Source organism: Solanum pennellii, chromosome 3 (assembly GCF_001406875.1).
Source record: "Solanum pennellii chromosome 3, SPENNV200".
Taxonomy (NCBI): domain Eukaryota; kingdom Viridiplantae; phylum Streptophyta; class Magnoliopsida; order Solanales; family Solanaceae; genus Solanum; species Solanum pennellii.
Window position 1 is genome coordinate 68655432 of NC_028639.1, and position 19637 is coordinate 68675068.

Below are 19637 nucleotides of genomic sequence, written 5' to 3' on the forward strand. Positions count from 1 at the left end.
CTTTAGTGGACATAGTTACTTAGTGAGAGGTGACAACTATCCCGTGATATTAGTCAAGATGCGTGAAAGCTAGCACGAACACCGTGTTATAATTTTTGTTTTAAAAAAAACATTATTCAATCTAAGTTCCAGTAAAGCAGAAACATATTTTGACAATTCTACTTTTCTGGTAATCTTTTAAGTACTATTGTTTGGCTCTTATGATTTTGTGAGTATTATTGACCGAAGGGAAATTATAGAGTAGTAAAATTATCTCCAAATTTATAGATCTTGAGTTTATATCGTAAAATTAATTATCACTAATTGTATTAGAATTAGTTGTCTATATCACAATTCCATAATCTTTGACATGAATCATGTATAAATACAAGATGCTTTAATTAACCTGAAAAATTATAATTTTTTCCTTCATATTTTATAGTATAAAATTTGATTTTCTAACGGTTTCGGTGCATGTGATACTGTCCGATTGTGCGCGCGCATGTTGGGCTATATCAACTCAAGTACAGTATAGTATATAGTGCATTAGTGTGATATTGTTCAATTTGAATAAAATTCGTACGATTTTTTTCAAAGGGCTCACATCATTAATCGAGAGTATTTTAATATTTTATAGTTAATTTTTTAAGCTAAATCTTTCAATTAAAATAATAAAATATCATTCACGTATTCATTAATAATTCCATTTGAATTAGGTTTTGTGTAACCTATCTTGTCGATCCATTAGTCCAAAGGTGTTCATCGTATTATCGATTTTTTATTTTAAATACGCTAAATTAATAACAAAATAATAAGATATTTTTATTAATTTTTGGTTATTAACGGTTCGATTTTTTATTTACCCAATAAGAAAATACTCATAAACTAAATATATGATTTCTCACTTTCTCTAACAATTTGGCGCGATACAGTGAGACAAACACATCAATTGCAAATGTTTTGATATAGTGAAACAAGAAATATAATGAGAAATTGCATGAATAAGAGTAGATATACGTAGTACATACTATGAAGGCCACAATTATATGTTACAATCAAAACATAATATGAATTTCTTATGTGATGTAAAAGTAATCCGACGTGTGAAGTAGTGGCGTAGTTACAGCAGGCCCAAGTCGTCTAATTGGACATCCTTTGTTGGAAAATTATATTGTATATATATGTCAAATTCTATATTTAAAGGATATATATTTAAAGTTGGACACCCTTGACAAAATCTATGTCTTTGGCGCAATGGTAATGACGGTCTATCTGAACGAAAAAGCTTCATGTTTGAACCCCAAATAGCACAGTATTTTTTTAAATTTTATTTTGACAATCACACACCATTATTTTTGGAAACCCTTAGTAAAAATTTTGGCTTTTACTATCGTCTTAATGGGTTATCGATTTACCCAATACTAAAAACTGATACCAAACCAATAACCCAATAATTTTTTTAAAAAAAATGACTAGAAGCACATTAATTCGATAACATTTTTTTCGATTCAATTTTTACAAATCTTCCTATCATATTAAATTTCACATGGAATATTATCAATCTATCACAATCCAATTTCACGAGTCTTCCTCTCGTATTAATTATCAATATAAAAAAAATCGCTTGTAATATAAAATTTTGAAATAACACAAATCACTCACTTTATGTCATAAATTCATCTCCGTTAAAATTAAATAAGAAAAAAAAAAGATGGAGCGCCATACCAAGAGCACATGGCGGTAAATGCACGTGACATTCTATCATCAAGTCATGTTGCTGCAACATTCAAAAACTTGGAACTACGTGAATACTCCTCCCGCCCGTGAAGGATTTTCGAAATATCAATTTATCCGAACTCAATATTTTCGATACAAAATATAAATTTAAATATAACAATTAACTAAAACGACAGGAAATACACTCATGAATTTGTTTATGTCCCACCACCCTATTCTATTCTATTCTAGTCCCAACCACCAATATTTCATTTTTCTGATTCCACTTAAATGTAATTAATCCCTCCCTTAATCACAAGATTTAATTAGAAAGGACAAATAAATATTGTAAGGCCATATGGCTGTTACATAACCAGACAAAACCACCAGGCCGTACCTTTACCGTATTCATCTACTCACATGGCTTGTCCCAATTGTTGCAAATTGTTATGCGTGTGGGGTTCTTAATTAACACTTGCTTAATATTAAACCATTAATTAATTAACCCTCTTTTTGGTTAACTGACAAATAACTCTTATCCCTATGCCAGATTAATTTAATATCGAGAGTTAAATTGGACAATAAAGTACATAACCAGTACCATTAGGAGGATCTGGCCGTACGATTCTTCATCTAATAAAAGGGATTAATTAGTTAATTAATTATTGATTATACAGATAATTATACGGACATGAATTAGGAAATCGGATATGACACTTGGTCCGCTTCGCTGGAATACAGATCATTGATGAAAATCTTTATATTATGTCGAACTATAATATCTTTTGATTTTTAAAAAATTAAAATTGCTATACGTAGATAAATAATACTATCTCTGTTTTTAAAAGAATGTTTCTATTTCCTTTTTAGTATGTTTCAAAAAGAATGATCCATTTCTTTTTTTTTGACTTTAATTTTTCACATGACATGTTTAAGACACAAGATTAAAGAGCATTTTGGTACATTTGACATAATTTTAATTTATAACCACAAGATTTAAAAGTCTTTTTTCTTTTTTAAACTCCGTTTCAAGTCAAACTAAGTAATCCTTTTTTGAAACGGAGGGAGTAATATATAAATGGTCAATCAAATCAAAAGAATCATTATCGATCTTCTTATGTGGATAAAATTCAACCTAGTAAAATCTTGACTCATTATATTAAATTAGTTAAATAAGATTGATCTTTTTGTGCTCTCTAACCGCTTAAGATGAGTTGGTTATCATTTCAACATGGTATCAGAACAAATAGATTTCTTGAGATCGAAACAAAATCATAAAAACTAATTAATTATGGATTTGATTATAACATTAGGTGCTAATGACACATTAAATTCCACCATAAGTCCAAAACAATCACGATAAATCAATCATTAAGTGCTTGACAATTTGTTTAATCCTCTACTTTCTATAAAGCTAATAATCTTAATCAAGATTGTTCTAGTCATTAAATCACTTTAATTTCCTTAGTGCCTTTTTACTATAGTAGATAAGTTTCACAAAGCAAATTATTCAAAGGCGGGAGAAAAAGATTATTTAAAGGCAGGGAAAAGAATAATACCCGATGAATATCCATATATATTATATATATGAAGATTTAAGAATCAATGTTGTTATCTTCATTTTTATGATAATGCTAAATAATGTAACTAAAAATTGGTCTACTTTCTAATTATATTATCGATGGTTAATTATATACTAATTTTAATTATTTCACGTGGCAGTATATTTTTATGTTTGGCTAATCGGCTAGGAATTAAGGCACTTTTGGATGGACTTTTTCTTGTTCTTTTTTAATTATTTAATAAAAAATAATATTGAACATTAGTTAATACTTAATATAAATATTATAATAAAGTATTTATATGAATTATTGTTTTCGAGAAAAACATACGAAGCCTAAAATGAATTAGTGAACGAAAAGGATAAATGTAAATTAATATTTATTAGCTTAAAAGAATGATTCTTTTTTGTTGGTTTTTAAAAAATAACTCTTTTTTTCTTCCTTTTTTTTTACAATATTTTAATTTAGAAGGTTTCACACAAAAATATTTGATACATCTTTAATTTATGAGCACAAAATTAAAAAGTTTTTTATTTACGAAAATTAAGTAATTATGTGATCTAAAATAACATAATCGCTAAAAGTTCTTACTATTTGAATTAGTTAAAAGAGAAAAAAAAAACTCTTGTTCCTTCTATCTCTTTACATTCGAATACATCTTTTCATCTTTATCAGATACATTACATCTTTATTGTATACAATGTTCTTATACATATATTATTATTGATACTTATTTCAATTATCAAACCTAAATCTTTGATTTATAGATTGTACTAGTAATACATAATTAACTTATTATTTGCTATGCGAATTTTTTTAAAAATTCATAATTATTATAGTTTGAAAAATTTTATATCAAAGGGTAACAACTGTTTATTAAAAATACAGAACTCTACTTAATGGTAACACGATATATAGAGTCTGACACCTGATCGGAAATGTTGTGCAGAATAGAGTATTGTTGAGTAGTTTGAATAGTATTTTAGGGTGAAGTTAAGTGATTTAATAAATCGTGAAACGCTGTGCTAGTAAGAGAGTTGGACCGTATACGGAAGAAGCATACGGCACTCTCCGACATAACTGCTCTCCAGCCCCATAACACTGGGCCCCACTAACAGAACCAGATCCATCTTCACTCCTTCTCTTAGCATCCTAACCATTTATTTACCATTTTATCCCTGCTTCAATTAACTCCCTTTCTTGTTTTTCTTTTGTATACTATATATAATTTCTCTTCTTTTATTATTGTTCAACGAATATTATCTATTCTATTTAACAAACAACGATTTTTATTTATGGGAAAAAGTGAAAGAAAATTTGTGACGCAATGGGGGAATAACGACAAACGGAGGGAAAATTCTGAGTGAATTTATTTTTGTCATTTGAATGGTATAAAAGGTATAATGAGGGGTAAAATGGGTAAAAAGAATATTAGCGGTCACAATCAGGAAAACCCGAAATGTCTCCTCATAAGTGGATCTTCCCACGTTATGAATGTTGCTGCTCTTGTATTCAAGTAATATACCCACTGCTTTTCCTTTCTCAACACACACACACACAAAACAAACACCGCCCATCTCCGCCGTGAATCTTCGCCGCGAATCTTCGCCGCTCCGCCTTCGTCAACCTCCAACTCTTTCTCATTCCTCACTTTTTTTTCCAGCTTCCTGCTCAACTCACTCCTTCAAAGTACAGAAAGTTAAGCTCATTTTTCCACACTTCAAACTGTTGTAAAAAGCTCTTACTTTATTATTCTTCTCAATTTCAATTCCAACAAATGTACAGTTGATTTTTGGAAGAGAGGAAAAAAAAAAGAAAAACTAGTTAATTACTAATTAGAAAATTCTGACACATACTAAAAATGTAACTCTTATTTTTTGGAATGTAGCTTATTTTTAATTAATTTATTAAAATTTAGGAGAATCTGTAACGGCGGTTGAGTATTTTTTTTTATATAGGAAGAGGTTTTTTTTTTTTTTCTGGTTTGAGGCGGAGAACTTGATGGTTTAGTATGAAGAATTTGAATTGGTTTAAGCAAATAGCGAATAATGGGAAATTAGAGAGGCGACTTTCATTGGGTGAGTACAAGCGAGCAGCGTCATGGTCCAAGTATATAGTATCATCAGGGGCGGCGATAAAGGGAGAAGGAGAGGAGGAATGGAGTGCCGATATGTCGCAGCTGTATATCGGGAACAAATTTGCTTCAGGAAGGCATAGCAGGATTTACAGGGGAATTTACAAGCACAGGGAAGTGGCTATTAAACTTATTAGCCAACCGGAAGAAGATGGAGATTTGGCTACTTTTCTCGAGAAGCAGTTTACTTCTGAAGTTGCTTTGTTGCTTCGGTTAAAGCATCCAAATATCATCACTGTAAGTATGGTTTTCTTATTTCGTTGTGTTTTTCATTAGTTAAATTTGAAAAACTTTGCTTCAAAGTAGTAATAATAGAGATTTTACTAGCATTTCATGTGAAAGTACTGCAATTATACTAGCAACGATTGTAAATCTGCGTTATCCACTTTCTTCACCTTATTGATTTTAATGAGATCTCTAGACGTAGTTGCATAGCTGCATTTGAGCAATAGTCTCAAGGAGTTATTCACCCTATTGCTCCCTAGCAAGATGAAAGGTGTCGGAGCAGAATAAGTTGGCTAGCTCTGATATCAGCCATGGAAAAATTTTGGCAATGAATGGAGAATAGATACTGGAAGTAATATGGAAATTCAATTAAAGATGGCATCTGGAAGGCTATACTATGTTATTTCATTTGCCAAGAAATGATCGATTTATGCCCCAAAGGGTGTAGCCTAGTGGTCAATGAAGTAGTTGAGTACTATGAGGTCTCAGGTTTGAATCCCAACAGAGAAAGAAAACACTAAGTGATTCTTTCCATCTATTCTAGCCTTGGTGGATATAATTACCTTGTACATGTTGTTGGTGGGAGATGGGCGGTATCATGTGGAATTAGACGAGATGCGCGAGTGCTGGCCCAGACACCATGGTCGCAAATTATTATTTAAAAATAGTCGTTTTATGTTCTTTGGCAGGTCCGTGTCTACTGACAGATATAGTTCTATTTTACGTAGGCGACGATTGCTTCTACTCTTAATTTAGGAAATTTATTTCTAGCAGAACCAAACAGGAAAATAAGAACTGAAAAGAAAAGATATTTACTGATTGGTATATCTTTATTAGAAGGCAAGTGATTCCATATTTGCTACTTCATACATGATTTCTTAAGTAGCCGAAATACCATTGTTGGCGATTCGGCATAAAAAGATGCAACCATTTATCACGTTTTTTGTTCAATAAAAGCACCAATAAGTATGGGACTATCCATAAAACGATCAAGTTGCTTTCCACAACCTAAGTTATGTTGCTCGGATATTCCAAAATGCTTCCACACTTGTGTCAGATCCTTCAAAAATAAATAACTTTTGGGGATCCGACAACAATTGTCTTTTTTTGAAGAATCCAGGTGACATAGAATCTTAACACATTTACCTTTTCCAATATGTCAAACTTGAAATCTACATATCAGCTCCTCATCCTTGATTTGCAAAGAGATATGATTGTGCTGCTGCAGAAATTTCGTGTTGAGAGTACCATCTTTAAAATACGTCTACCTGAATTTCTTAACATAATGTTGATTAGGGATTTGTTGACATATTTTGATTCATCATAACTATTTATTGGTAAATAGTTATCATCTGAAAACATGTCTTTCGGTTATGCATGAAATTGCTGCTTGTTTTGACTTGTTCCATTTCTTCTGGCTCTCAAATGCAGTTTATTGCAGCATGTAAGAAACCACCAGTGTTTTGCATTATCACCGAGTACGTACCTGGAGGCTCCCTTAGAAAGTACCTCCATCAGCAGGAGCCGTACTCCGTCCCTCTCAATCTTGTTGTGAAATTGGCCCTTGACATTGCACATGGGATGCAGTATCTTCATGCCGAAGGGATACTTCACAGAGATCTGAAGTCGGAAAATCTGCTACTTGATGAGGATATGTGTGTGAAAGTTGCAGATTTCGGGATATCATGTTTAGAATCTCAATGTGGTAGTGCAAAGGGGTTCACCGGTACATACCGCTGGATGGCGCCCGAAATGATCAAGGAAAAGAACCACACAAAGAAGGTTGATGTGTATAGTTTCGGTATTGTCCTATGGGAACTTTTGACTGCATTGACACCATTTGATGACATGACTCCCGAGCAGGCGGCCTTTGCAGTCTGCCAGAAGGTATATTCTCTGTCCACCATGGCATATTGGTTTTTGTCAAGATAAATAGCTTAATATTTCGTACGTCTCTGGATCTGAATTTGTTCCACTAAATCCCATGAATCTCTATATGTTTGACGTACTCATTCCGAAATGTCATTTTATGTTACATTTGTTATTCCTGTTTCGGTGATTTTCCCTTTAGATATATACGGAGGTTACCATGAGACTCACATCAGTAAGTCAATGTTCTCTTCTCTGGCTTGAAAGATGATTTGAGAAAGACAATTAAGCTACAAAAAGAAGAGATATTGATTAGTTGCATTTACCAATGCATATTGAAAGATTGAGAAAGTTTACGGCTATGCTATGAAATAACCCTTGAAATACTTGTAAAAAAAATTTGCAGCATGAAATATCTTAGCGTGTGATCATGTTTTTTGAAGTTCTCTCATATCTGGGCTGTCTGTCTCTTGTTAAATCTTATGTCAAATCTAAAAAAAAATTCTCTTCTATTTTATTTTGTTTCTTTCCTTCTTATATTAGGATCATAGTGTTTTTTTCCAGAAATGTTTGGCTCTAAAACTTGGATAGGGTTTCCAACAAGTGAATAGCTATTGGAATTGATGAGCCTCTTGATTCCTTTTTTCGTCAAAAGTGATCTATTTAATATGTTGGCATTGTGTTAATGTTGTGCTATTCGTCTCATCTTTTTTTTTTCTCGCCTTCTTGATCATCGACGTCTCTATCCTCTCCCTGGGATATTATCGGCAAATCAACATAGTCTTCTTTAACATTACTCCTTTAGAAACTCGTTGAATAATCCTATAACTATATTTTACCATTGGGAACTCTTCTAACTGGCAGAAGTTTCTGTTTCTATAAGAACAATAAGGCCCATGATTGTTTTGTTTCCTTTGGAAGAAATATAGAGAGGTATACTTGAGGATCTGAAACAAGTATTAATTTGTAAGACAAATGTTGAAGTAAAAGCGATTGTAGCCTGTGGTGGAGGATAAGATAAAGTCTGTTCTGCTTGTTTTCTGTATCACCTGCCAATCTATCAGATTCCTCGAGTATAGGTTCCAAAGTAAACTTGAGGTGTGAGGCTTAATGTTCCGAATATTGCTGCTGCTGCTGCTTAATACACTCTACTAATAAAATTGCAACCCCGTTAAGTGACTGTCTCGGTCTGTCAGTCTCTGGGCTATTTTTAAGCTTAAACAGTGTTAATTTGAAATGCTGTGGGGCTATATATTGGTCTTTCAAACACCCGGCTCTAAAGGTATGGAGATGGAGTGAACGTGACTCCATATTTTACATGTGTTCTGTTATCTTTTGACTGTCCAATTCATAGGACATCTGCTCTTCTTCCTCCTCGGCGGTTTCTCATGCACGTTGGAAATTATTGACGCTGTGATCTTTGCTTTGCTGGTTAATCGTGAATCAGTTTTATGCCTTATTTCTGCTTCCAGTTTATTGTTTTTAAGTTTCAACTTAACTATAAACCCATCTATAGCTTCTCCACATACATATTGTATTGGGAAAATTAGTGTAGGAAGTTGCTTCTCTCGCATAAAGTTTGCATCAGAACAAGTCATTTAGTGTAAGAATATTTCTTGCAGTATCATTGCATCATTCTCTGTAAGAAAGAAAATTTGCATTTTTCTCATACTAATTGGAATTTTGCAGAAAGCAAGACCACCAATACCTGCTGCATGTCCATCAGCAGTTCGGAAACTCATTAAACGGTGCTGGGCAAACAATCCTCACAAGAGGCCACATTTCGAGGAGATTGTAACTGTTCTTGAAAGTTACGCAGAGGCGCTTGAGCAGGATCCTGATTTTTTCCAATCCTACCAGCCCCCTCGGAATTTTACCTTGTCGCGCTGCTTGCCTAATTGCAACAGATCAGATTCTGCTGAGGCATAGGAAATTCCAGAATATGTATCTTATTATGTTATCCTGGGTGACCAAAATTATCCCCAGGACCCCAATCCCAATCTGAAGTGTATCATATTTTTTCTGAAGTTCTCACTTCTCAGAAGTAGTTATGTTATTGTTGTAAACTAAGTTACGAAGTCACTGTTTGAATATTTCGACATTTGTTTTTGCTTGAAACTTGGATCAGGATTTGACAAGGAGAATCCTGTTTGTACTATGAAAATTGTGTTTGCAATTCACACCTTTGTTCTTTTTCTAGTGCCGTGTTGGTGAGACTACTCTCTCCACAACAACGAATATAATCGGTGTAATTCTACATGTGTTCAGTAGACTCTCAGCTTAAATCTAGACATTATTTGTTTTTCGAATAATAGTCCCTTAGGTATAGTAAATGGAAAATCAACCTCTGTTATTCCGTTGTCCCAAAAAGAATTGGATCATTTGTTATTTCTTTGGAATCTTATTTACATTTTTGTTAGAACTTTTAAATATAAATAATTGTGCTTAAATTTTTTTCTATGTAGTTCTTGAACGTGAAAATCTTAGTTATTAGTTCAATAAACTTGGTTCTCCAAATACTACTAATCTTTGGGACTTGGGTTTGTTAGAATTGTTTATTACTAATTGCATACTTAATATATTAATTACCTTGTAATATAATTAAACAACAAAGACAGTTTGGCCGAGTGGTCTAAGGCGCCAGATTTAGGCTCTGGTCCGAAAGGGCGTGGGTTCAAATCCCACAGCTGTTAATTTTTTAAAATTTTATTTTGCATCCACAAATTATCAAACTAGTAATTCTATTACACTCATGCATCCACAAATTATCAAACTAGTAATTCTATTACACTCATAGTTTTCGATATGCTCAATAAAATGATCGCTTATATTTTATTTTGCATCCACAAATTATCAAACTAATAATTCTATTACACTCATAGTTTTTCGATATGCTCAATAAAATGATCGCGCAAATAATAGTCTCAGAGATTTTATTTTTATTTTATTGGATATGATCAGTAAATTGGTCTCGCAAATAATAGCCTCAAAGCATGTGTAGGTAGAGGTTGATAGTTTCCCGATATGCTAAATAAAATAGTCTCGCAAACAATTGCCTCAGAGGATATGTAGGTAGATGTTGTCTAGTAAAATCGATAGTAATAAATTATGTGAAATAAAATAACGATATAAAATTCAAATTCAAGCGAGAGCCCGTATGAATGAGGAAAAAATAATGAATTCAAACTTTGGGGAAAGGAGATTGTTCATTTGTCACAAATTTACACAGAATGTACTTCTAATATTTTAATTCGTTTATGTAGTTTTATGTGAAGAAGAGAAAATTCCAATGCTCAACTAGTTTCTCACAAACAAATTAAAAAGTAAAACAAAACACATATCCAAAAAAGTAGGTTAGGTTTGAATAGCATTTTAGACGATGACGGGTGACCAACGAAGGTTGTGATGAAATAGTAAATAGTCATTTATCTTTAATTAATGAATTTAAATTTAATCGAACTTCAATATGGATATCGAAGACAAAAAAAAAAGATGAAGACTGGTGAGCTGTCACAATGTGTAAAGTTGGATGGAGACTAGAGGGGTCCGGGCCTTATCGTTACAGCCCAACTCCATTGCAGTTTATAGACTGTCGGGGCCTAATAATGGATTATTTCCCATAAATCTAACTTAATTAAACTTATTTATCATTTTTTCCTTCTAATTTTTTTCTAATTATTTACTTATCAATCTAAAATAATAAAATTCCCTTTGCTTATAATGCCTATGCCCCCATTTGCCAAACAAAAAGAAATTAATTAGTAACACCATTTTAGATTAGAAACTGCATAATGAAAAATTAGTAGTCTTTTTCAAGAATTAAGCATATTGTACTCTTTGAATTCTACCACCTTTTCGAATCTGTATTACGAGGACTTATCATGAATTAAAGGATTTTACGTTGACTATAAATCGATCACAAGAAAAAACAACAATATTTTTTATTCTTATGTCTAAATTTAATCGTTCAATGGAGAAAGAATTACCAAATACATTTACATTTGCTTAAGAAATTGCACACATTTTCTTATTATCTATTACACCCTAAAATATATTCTGAAGACTGTGACTTGAAGATTGAAACTCATGCAAATTCATTCAAATTAAAACATCGCAATTATCTAGTTAGCTAGTATTTCTTTGATTAGACCTTCATGTTCATGGATTCATGTTGCCTTTTTCTTTTTTCCGGACAGCCCGAATAAATTTAGATCGCGCACTGTAAAATCCATTCAGATGACTCTCCCAATAAAAAATTTTCATGGCTCGAACCTATAAAATCTCTAATTAAGGATAGAGCAGCCTATCACTGCGCCACAACCCACGTCGATACGTTGCCACTTGTTATATAATATTATTATTAAAATGAAACTAGGTCAGACGAATTGATAAATAGGAAATAATGAAGAACATTTTATTTTCCTTTTTTCCACTATCTTTTACTTTTAAGATGTACTAATTGATCAACTATATAGGAAAACAAATTAACCCTTTCTTATTGAAACTTTACGATGATATAATATAACATGTCATAATTATTAATTTATTCCCACTAGATGGGGGAATCATGCTTTTTGATTAATCAAATAAAATTTATCATAGGATGCCTATCAGTCCAACCGGTGCACAGCTAATTAAACTCACTAACCACCATTATCATGACATTTTAAATTAACTCCGTTTTTAGCAATAATTATATATTACAGCGAAGCTTAATCTTTAGGAGTAATATACTCTATATTTTAATTATACCTCACTTTTATGTAATAATTATTGGTCCCCGTGGGGTGTTAAATTAATTTCACCAACTCTAGAATATGCTTTTTCTCTAATTAATTTATTCACGAGACGTGATTCTGTTCTAGTACTGCACAATGTTAATTAGATGTTGGGTTTTACGTGAGATATATTACATATATTGTGTTTCATTAAATGCCCATGCTGATTAATTAATAACAAAAAGTCACAAGTAGCAAGTGAAAATTATAAGCCAAAGTCTAGTACTTTATATTATTAGTTTAATTTGTAATGAGCAAATAATTATATTGTTTGTAAAAAAGCAAACATTATATCATACATTTAAAGTAAAGTTTGTAATGATCACTCTTTTTTGTTTCAACTTTTAAGTCTCGTTTATGTTATCAGCAGAAATAGTACTATACACTCGATTTAACGTACTTCCTCTGATCTAGAGTAGCTAATAGAGTTAAAAATTTTATTAAAAGGTTCAAAATATTAAAAAATAAATAGAAGTTCAAAAATTATAATATATACATATTAATATAATTTTAATTATATATATATAATTTTTTTATCGAAGGATATTCAAATAAATCCGCTCGATTGAGAAATGGAGTTGCTTCACAACTACCGAAGGTTAAGAGGTCAAGATGGACATGCAAACGCAAGACAAACTTAGAAGCTACTTCAAACCATTACATACTCTATTCTATCATTGACATGTAACATTTTAACTCAAATTTTTCTTTTAAAAAAAAAAAAAACTGACAAGTTGTTCGTCAGTCCGTTAAATTACTTTTCTACCCCTTTAAGGTGTGTCATATTTTTAAAAAAAATTGGACACTAACTCCAACTCAGAACACTATATGCATCAACTTATCTTTAATCTATCACTATATCCGTTCCATCTTATATATCACTTTTTGGATTTCAAGAGTCAAATAAATCTATTTTTTATTATAATTATTTCATAGATCTTTTAAACATTCTGAATTATCAATTATTGTGACTCATAATACTTTTTAGGTAGTTTATAAATATATAAATTTCATTTCAAAAAATTGAAGATTTCATGCGCAAATCTCCGATCAAATTTAATTTTTTAACTCTCAAAATATAAAATGTATCATATAAAATTGAGACAGAGAGAATATTAAAGGTAAATTCGAAAATAAGTAAAGATGAATTGAAAAAGAAAAGAGCTTTAAGATATTAAATTTAATCAAATAAATTAATTAGTTAAAAGTGGGTAAATAGAACAATATTGAGAAAATTCATAAGTGTACTCCGGTCTATGCTCAAATTTTAGAGAAACATTTATACTATATTAAAGTTTTATTATTCTTCGAATTTATTTTATAAATAAATTCTATTTCTTTTCTGCGTACGTGACACTAGCTTGAAAAAAAAATGTCAACACGTGCACTGGACCCACAAAATAGTGTCATATAGGTCCAAAAAGGGATAGAAAATTATTTATAAATAAGTTTAAGAGAATAATAGAACGTTAGTATGATATAATTGTGTCTCTAAGATTTCGAGCATAGATTAAAGAGATACGTATTTATTTTTTCATTTTTATTAGAAGTTGAAAAATTAAGGGGGTAAAATCGTCTAATTTAGTCAACAATTATTTTGAATGGACACGTGGCAAAAGATCCAGATAAACCAGAGAGATAAATAAGTTGGAAACAGAGCGGCTGTAACAGGCCAAAATTTGGGGAGAAGTCGCCTTCTCTTTTCCTCTGACATTCCACATCTGCAACGTTAATTAACCTTAAATTAATATATAATTTTTTAATTTATGTGACACATTTTAATCGGAAATATAATGTAAACTAATTTTTAAAAAAATGTGTACATGAATTGAGGCAAGTCTATTTTTTGTACTTATATTATATTATTAATCCTAATTATATCCTCACTCTGTTTTTCTTTAATCTTCAAAATTCCGTCTTTTTCTATCCTCTTCATCAAAGACTATGATTCCAGACCCACCAATAAGATTTAGATTTTTTTAATTTTTGCTTTTAGACTTTGTATTTTTATGTCTATATAACTTTCTGAGCACCATTTCATCTTTACAGCTAATGGCTTCTTTCTAATAAGGTATGTCTCTTTCTCTTATTCTTCTACCAGTCACTTAAACTCTCTCTTGTTCTTTTTTTTTATTTTTTTGCATTATTTTCACTAGTCAACTTGTGTTCTATTATTCACTTTCTGTTCTATTTATTTTGGATGTTTTGTTTTTGTACATACTTGATTCTTGATGTAGCAGTATGCTAAGATCTGTGAAAAAGATTCAATTTTTATGTCCATGTAAAGGTCAACTTGTTTGTGGCGTAAGATGGGTGTTGTTGGATCTGCTTTGGGATTGACCTAAAAAATACTTTGTATTTGCAGGTAATTTTGTTTAATTTATTGGTGGTTTTGTTTATTTTTGTGAGTTTTTGCTGGAAGATGCCTGGAGTTGTTATGGATGAAATTCATGAAGTAGGGGAGGTTAAAGAATTGAAGGAAAATGGAAATTCTACACCATGTAAAGAGAATGAGGAGGGGGGTTTAGGTCCTCGAAATGGGGGCGAGGAGCATGTGGGTGATGGGGTGGTTGAGCCTTCCATTGAGGAACTTTATGAGAATGTGTGTGAGATGCAGAGCTCTGACCAATCTCCATCTAGGCATAGTTTTGGATCAGATGGAGATGAATCAAGGATTGACTCCGAGTTACGACATCTTGTGGGGGGAGAAATGAGGGAAGTGGAGATAATTGAGGAGGATGAGGAGGTGCAGAAGCCAGAGATTGAAGACTCTCGTAGCGATTCTGTCTCTAAGAAGGGAACTTCTGATGATGTGAAGTTGGATAATTCACCATCGTCTAGTACGAAGGATCCTTCTTCAGGGCAACCCAAGACGCCCTCTCAATTGGAGTTGGAATCAGAAACTTCAGCAAAATCAAATTCTAAGGGTAGGAGAGCTTCCCTTGATAAGAAAAATGGAAACAACGCGAAGAAGGTAGTTGTGGGAGGTACCTCAAGGAGTAGGCAGAAGAGTTCGCCTGCTTCAGGATCAAAATTGAAGAATGGAACTGAGGACTCATCTGATTCAGGTTTAGACAATCCTGACCTTGGCCCCTTCCTGCTTAAGCAAGCAAGAGATTTGATAGCTTCTGGGGATAATTCCCATAAAGCTCTTGAATTGGCTCATCGAGCAGCAAAGTCATTTGAGAAATGTGCCAATGGAAAACCTAGTTTAGATGTGGTCATGTGTCTGCATGTAACTGCAGCGATATACTGTAATCTGGGCCAGTATGATGATGCCATTCCACTGATAGAGCACTCGTTAGAAATTCCGGTGGTTGAAGAAGGACAAGAACATGCCCTTGCCAAATTTGCTGGTTATATGCAATTGGGTGATACTTATGCAATGTTGGGCCAACTTGAGAACTCGATTGTTTCTTATACCACCGGTATGGAAATCCAAAGACAAGTGTTGGGAGATAGTGATCCCAGAGTTGGTGAGACTTGTCGATATCTTGCTGAGGCTCATGTTCAGGCTTTGCAGTTCGATGAAGCGGAGAAGCTCTGTCAGATGGCTCTTGACATACATAAAGAGAACGGTTCGCCACCTTCACTAGAGGAAGCGGCAGACAGGAGGCTGATGGGACTAATTTGTGAGTCAAAGGGAGACCATGAGGCTGCTCTCGAGCATCTTGTTCTGGCCAGTATGGCGATGGTAGCAAATGGGCAGGAATCTGAGGTGGCATCTGTTGATTGTAGCATTGGAGACACATATTTGTCTCTGAATAGGTATGATGAAGCCATTTTCGCTTACCAAAAGGCACTCACAGCTCTCAAGTCTAGCAAAGGAGAAAACCATCCTGCCGTTGCATCTGTTTTTGTCCGTTTGGCTGACTTGTACAACAGGACGGGAAAGCTAAGGGACTCAAAGTCATACTGTGAGAATGCCCTCAGAATATATGGGAAGCCCATACCTGGGATTGCTCCAGAGGAGATCGCTAACGGTCTTACTGATGTTTCTGCTATTTATGAGTCGATGAATGAGCTTGATCAGGCACTCAAGTTGCTACAGAGAGCGCTGAAGATTTATAACAATGCTCCTGGGCAGCAGAATACCATAGCGGGTATCGAAGCCCAAATGGGGGTGATCTATTATATGTTAGGAAAATATTCTGAATCTTACAACTCCTTTAAAAGTGCCATTTCAAAGCTCAGAGCAAGTGGAGAGAAGAAATCAGCATTCTTCGGAGTCGCCCTTAACCAAATGGGGCTTGCTTGTGTACAGCGGTATGCAATAAATGAGGCAGTCGAGTTGTTTGAAGAATCAAAGGTCATTCTGGAGCAAGAATATGGACCTTATCACCCCGAGACGTTGGGAGTGTACAGCAACCTTGCTGGCACATATGATGCTGTTGGCAGGTATTTCAATCACTACGTCTACTTACTTTGCAATTCCTTTAAAGAAGCACCATACATACTTTATCATTTATATGGTGTGATTTGTTATGTTCTTGAGAGCTTAAGCATTTGATTTAATTTGTTTTATCATCTGAAATATTTTTCTGCTGTTTTACGATTTTGCATGCTAGACTTGGTGGGGGAAGTTGTCTTCTTGTACTGTCTGCTTTCTGATGAAATCCCACCTTTAAGACATTGGTATAATGTGAGACTTGTTACTTGTATAATTGAGAAGTGAACATTGATAAGACAGCTCCCTCCACAAAAAAATTACTAAAATTTGTCAAAGTTTTGGCTAACCAAGTGAAACAGGTTTTGTTTAACTAGGAGCAAGTATCTGCTAAGAAGTCTTTATTGGCAGGCATCACAAAAGTGTATTCGTCGTTATGAATCATGATTCTGTAATGCACGTCTGTTTTTCCAACTACATGGTGATCTTGATACGAATTGCAGGTTGGATGAAGCTATTGAAATATTGGAATACATTGTTGGGGTGAGAGAGGAAAAGCTAGGGACAGCAAATCCAGACGTTGCTGACGAAAAGAAAAGGTTGGCTGAGCTACTAAAAGAAGCTGGTAGGGTTCGAAATAGAAAAGCCAGATCACTGGAGAACCTACTCGATGCTAATCACCGTCCTAATGCTATAAATAATGATTTGATTATAGTATGATTATGAACACAATGTACATGGAAAATTAAATATTTTGAGATATTTATCAGAGTCAAGAAAAAGGTATAGGTTGAAGGCTTTATTAATTGAATCTTGTTCTGGCATGAATTGTCATAATGCTGAATGTGGGCATCTTGATCACAAAGTTGTTGTATTGGTCTTGTTTTGTTTTCATATTCATTGATAAATTTATTCTGCCCAGTTGTTGCAACTCTGTAATCATTTGTATATCATTATAGAAAGAAAGAATAATACTTTTTTATACACCATCACAAATTTTTTTAGCATTTTAATGAGCTGTCCTTGAGAGAAAAACTATACAATTATTTGCACAGTTCAATTAGATAAGTATATCCTTGAGTTTCTGATTCTCCCACCCCACCCTTGAACATAAGCTAAAAACTGACTATAACTCTGCCTCAGTTTCTAAGTAAGTTAGAGTCGGCTAATATGAATTCTCACTGTCCATGTCGCTCCAGGCAAGTCTATCTTAGTCCAATAACATAACCATATAAAATACTGAATATATGAGTAATATCTGGTTGGCACTATACCAACCCCATGATTCAGCAATCACCAAAGTTTGGTTGGTGGAATTGGAATGTAGACAGTTATAATTACTTGTCTATTCATTGTCACTTCTAAATTTTATAACATAGCTGTTATGTACGGGAAAAAACAAATTTCATCAGTGACGTATCATACTAATTATCTCTCCCAACACCAACACCCCTACTCCACCTTTTCGCTTATAGTAAAAAAAGACTCATTTATTTTCCGAGAATGTACCAATCACATTTTCCTAGCTGGAAAATGGGGTATGGTTATCATAATTATAAGATGTTGATGTTAGGTGAAAGAAAATAAAATTTTAGAGCTAAGGAGTCCCCATCTGTTCCAGCTAGAAATGGTATATAATGGCTCCATGTATATATATAGTTGATGTTTATAAAATTGGTCCCCCATACCCTTTGCTTTTACTTCAACAAAAAAAAACAAATATTAGATGGTGGTTCTTTTAGATTTGTTGGGACCTTATTTTCATAGTAAAACTTTTCTCTGGATATTAACTTCTCTAGCTACCAAAAATTCACAATCATTAACCCATACATACTTTGGATTTATTAATACTAAAAGAATTCATATGTCCTTTTCATTTCTTTTCTATGCATCCAAATGTGATATTATATTACAATTTACAAGTGAGAAATTCACAAAAAGTGTCCCTTGTACTTAGGATAACATCGACACAATCCCTTAAATATCTCTCTAACCAATTTTTGGTCTTTAAAGTTTTCCCAGAAATGAGTTTTTTTCTTTATATCTCCGTTTTGAGTATTTAACAAACTTTGACAGACAGGTTATAAGAAACATGACTTCGGAAGGATGTGACAGTATTTTGAGTAGGGAAAATTGTAATTTGCGGCTATAGTTTTCTCAATTTTTTGTTATTCGTCTGATTTGTATAGTATAATTCGATTCTGATCGTATAAATTTAGATTTTCATAATACATACCTTAACTATTTATATACGATTTATGAAAAATTCATAATAATTGTCTTTTTTTATATATTGACATGCGAAATATGCAAATAGAGTTCTGAAATTGTTCCTAAATGTATAAATAATTACTTTATTTGTATATTCGCTATTGAAATATACAAACCACAACCTTAATAACAAAATGATAGTCGTATAACTCCATTATCAAAATTGTAATTATAAAATCTTATTATATCTATTATTTTTACTATTTCTGAAATCTTTTCTTTTTAGTACATAAAATTATGACTTATTAAGACTAATTGATATAATTAAAAAATATGCCAGTTAATTTAGGTACTTAATGAACATTGGAGAATATGCCGCGATTTTTTTTTATAAAAAGTTTGAAACGAAAATGTACAATAAGAATCCAATTGAGACAAGTGTTATGTGTCAATTCATTAATTTCTAGTGAGTCATTTGATTTTTAATAAGCCTAATATATATATTTGATTCTAAATTTGATTTCAAATTTTAATCTTAAACTTCAATTTTCATAGTGCACAGTACACATTTTAATTATCCTATCTTTAAATAAATAAATACGCGATTATTGAAATCAAAGAGAGTGAAATGCAAACGCTCCCATGTGTATTAGTGAGCCACTCAATGGCTGTCAACTAATTAAATATTTCACACGTCCATTTTAGAATTAAAAAGATATTAAAATGAGATTTTCATTAGGAAATATAAAAATACATATAATCAAAGTTAAAATTTA

At 32.6% G+C, this 19637-nt stretch overlaps 2 protein-coding genes and 1 non-coding gene across 3 annotated transcripts; all 3 read left to right on the forward strand.

The window, feature by feature from the left end:
• The first annotated feature begins 4755 nt into the window (after nt 1–4755).
• LOC107012497 (serine/threonine-protein kinase HT1-like) lies at nt 4756–9737 on the forward strand. Its single transcript, XM_015212363.2, has 3 exons — nt 4756–5628; nt 7048–7503; nt 9175–9737. Exons 1-3 carry the CDS (start codon nt 5269–5271, stop codon nt 9412–9414), a joined length of 1056 nt encoding a protein of 351 aa, XP_015067849.1. The 5' UTR covers nt 4756–5268; the 3' UTR covers nt 9415–9737.
• Nucleotides 9738–10098: 361 nt separating this feature from the next.
• Nucleotides 10099–10178, forward strand: TRNAL-UAG. The gene has a single exon. It is a non-coding gene; the product is annotated as a tRNA-Leu (tRNA).
• Nucleotides 10179–14179: 4001 nt separating this feature from the next.
• On the forward strand, nt 14180–17639 carry LOC107014697 (protein KINESIN LIGHT CHAIN-RELATED 3). Its single transcript, XM_015214726.2, has 3 exons — nt 14180–14334; nt 14629–16661; nt 17154–17639. Exons 2-3 carry the CDS (start codon nt 14686–14688, stop codon nt 17368–17370), a joined length of 2193 nt encoding a protein of 730 aa, XP_015070212.1. The 5' UTR covers nt 14180–14334; nt 14629–14685; the 3' UTR covers nt 17371–17639.
• Nucleotides 17640–19637: the final 1998 nt, after the last annotated feature.

Bases quoted from the DNA above. Each gene is read 5' to 3' on its own strand.
- LOC107012497 (XM_015212363.2), top strand. From the start codon at position 5,269: ATGAAGAATTTGAATTGGTTTAAGCAAATAGCGAATAATGGGAAATTA. The intron at 5,629-7,047 runs GTAAGTATGGTT...TCTCAAATGCAG, and splicing joins AGCATCCAAATATCATCACT to TTTATTGCAGCATGTAAGAA. The intron at 7,504-9,174 runs GTATATTCTCTG...GGAATTTTGCAG, and splicing joins CCTTTGCAGTCTGCCAGAAG to AAAGCAAGACCACCAATACC.
- LOC107014697 (XM_015214726.2), top strand. From the start codon at position 14,686: ATGCCTGGAGTTGTTATGGATGAAATTCATGAAGTAGGGGAGGTTAAA. The intron at 16,662-17,153 runs GTATTTCAATCA...TACGAATTGCAG, and splicing joins ACATATGATGCTGTTGGCAG to GTTGGATGAAGCTATTGAAA.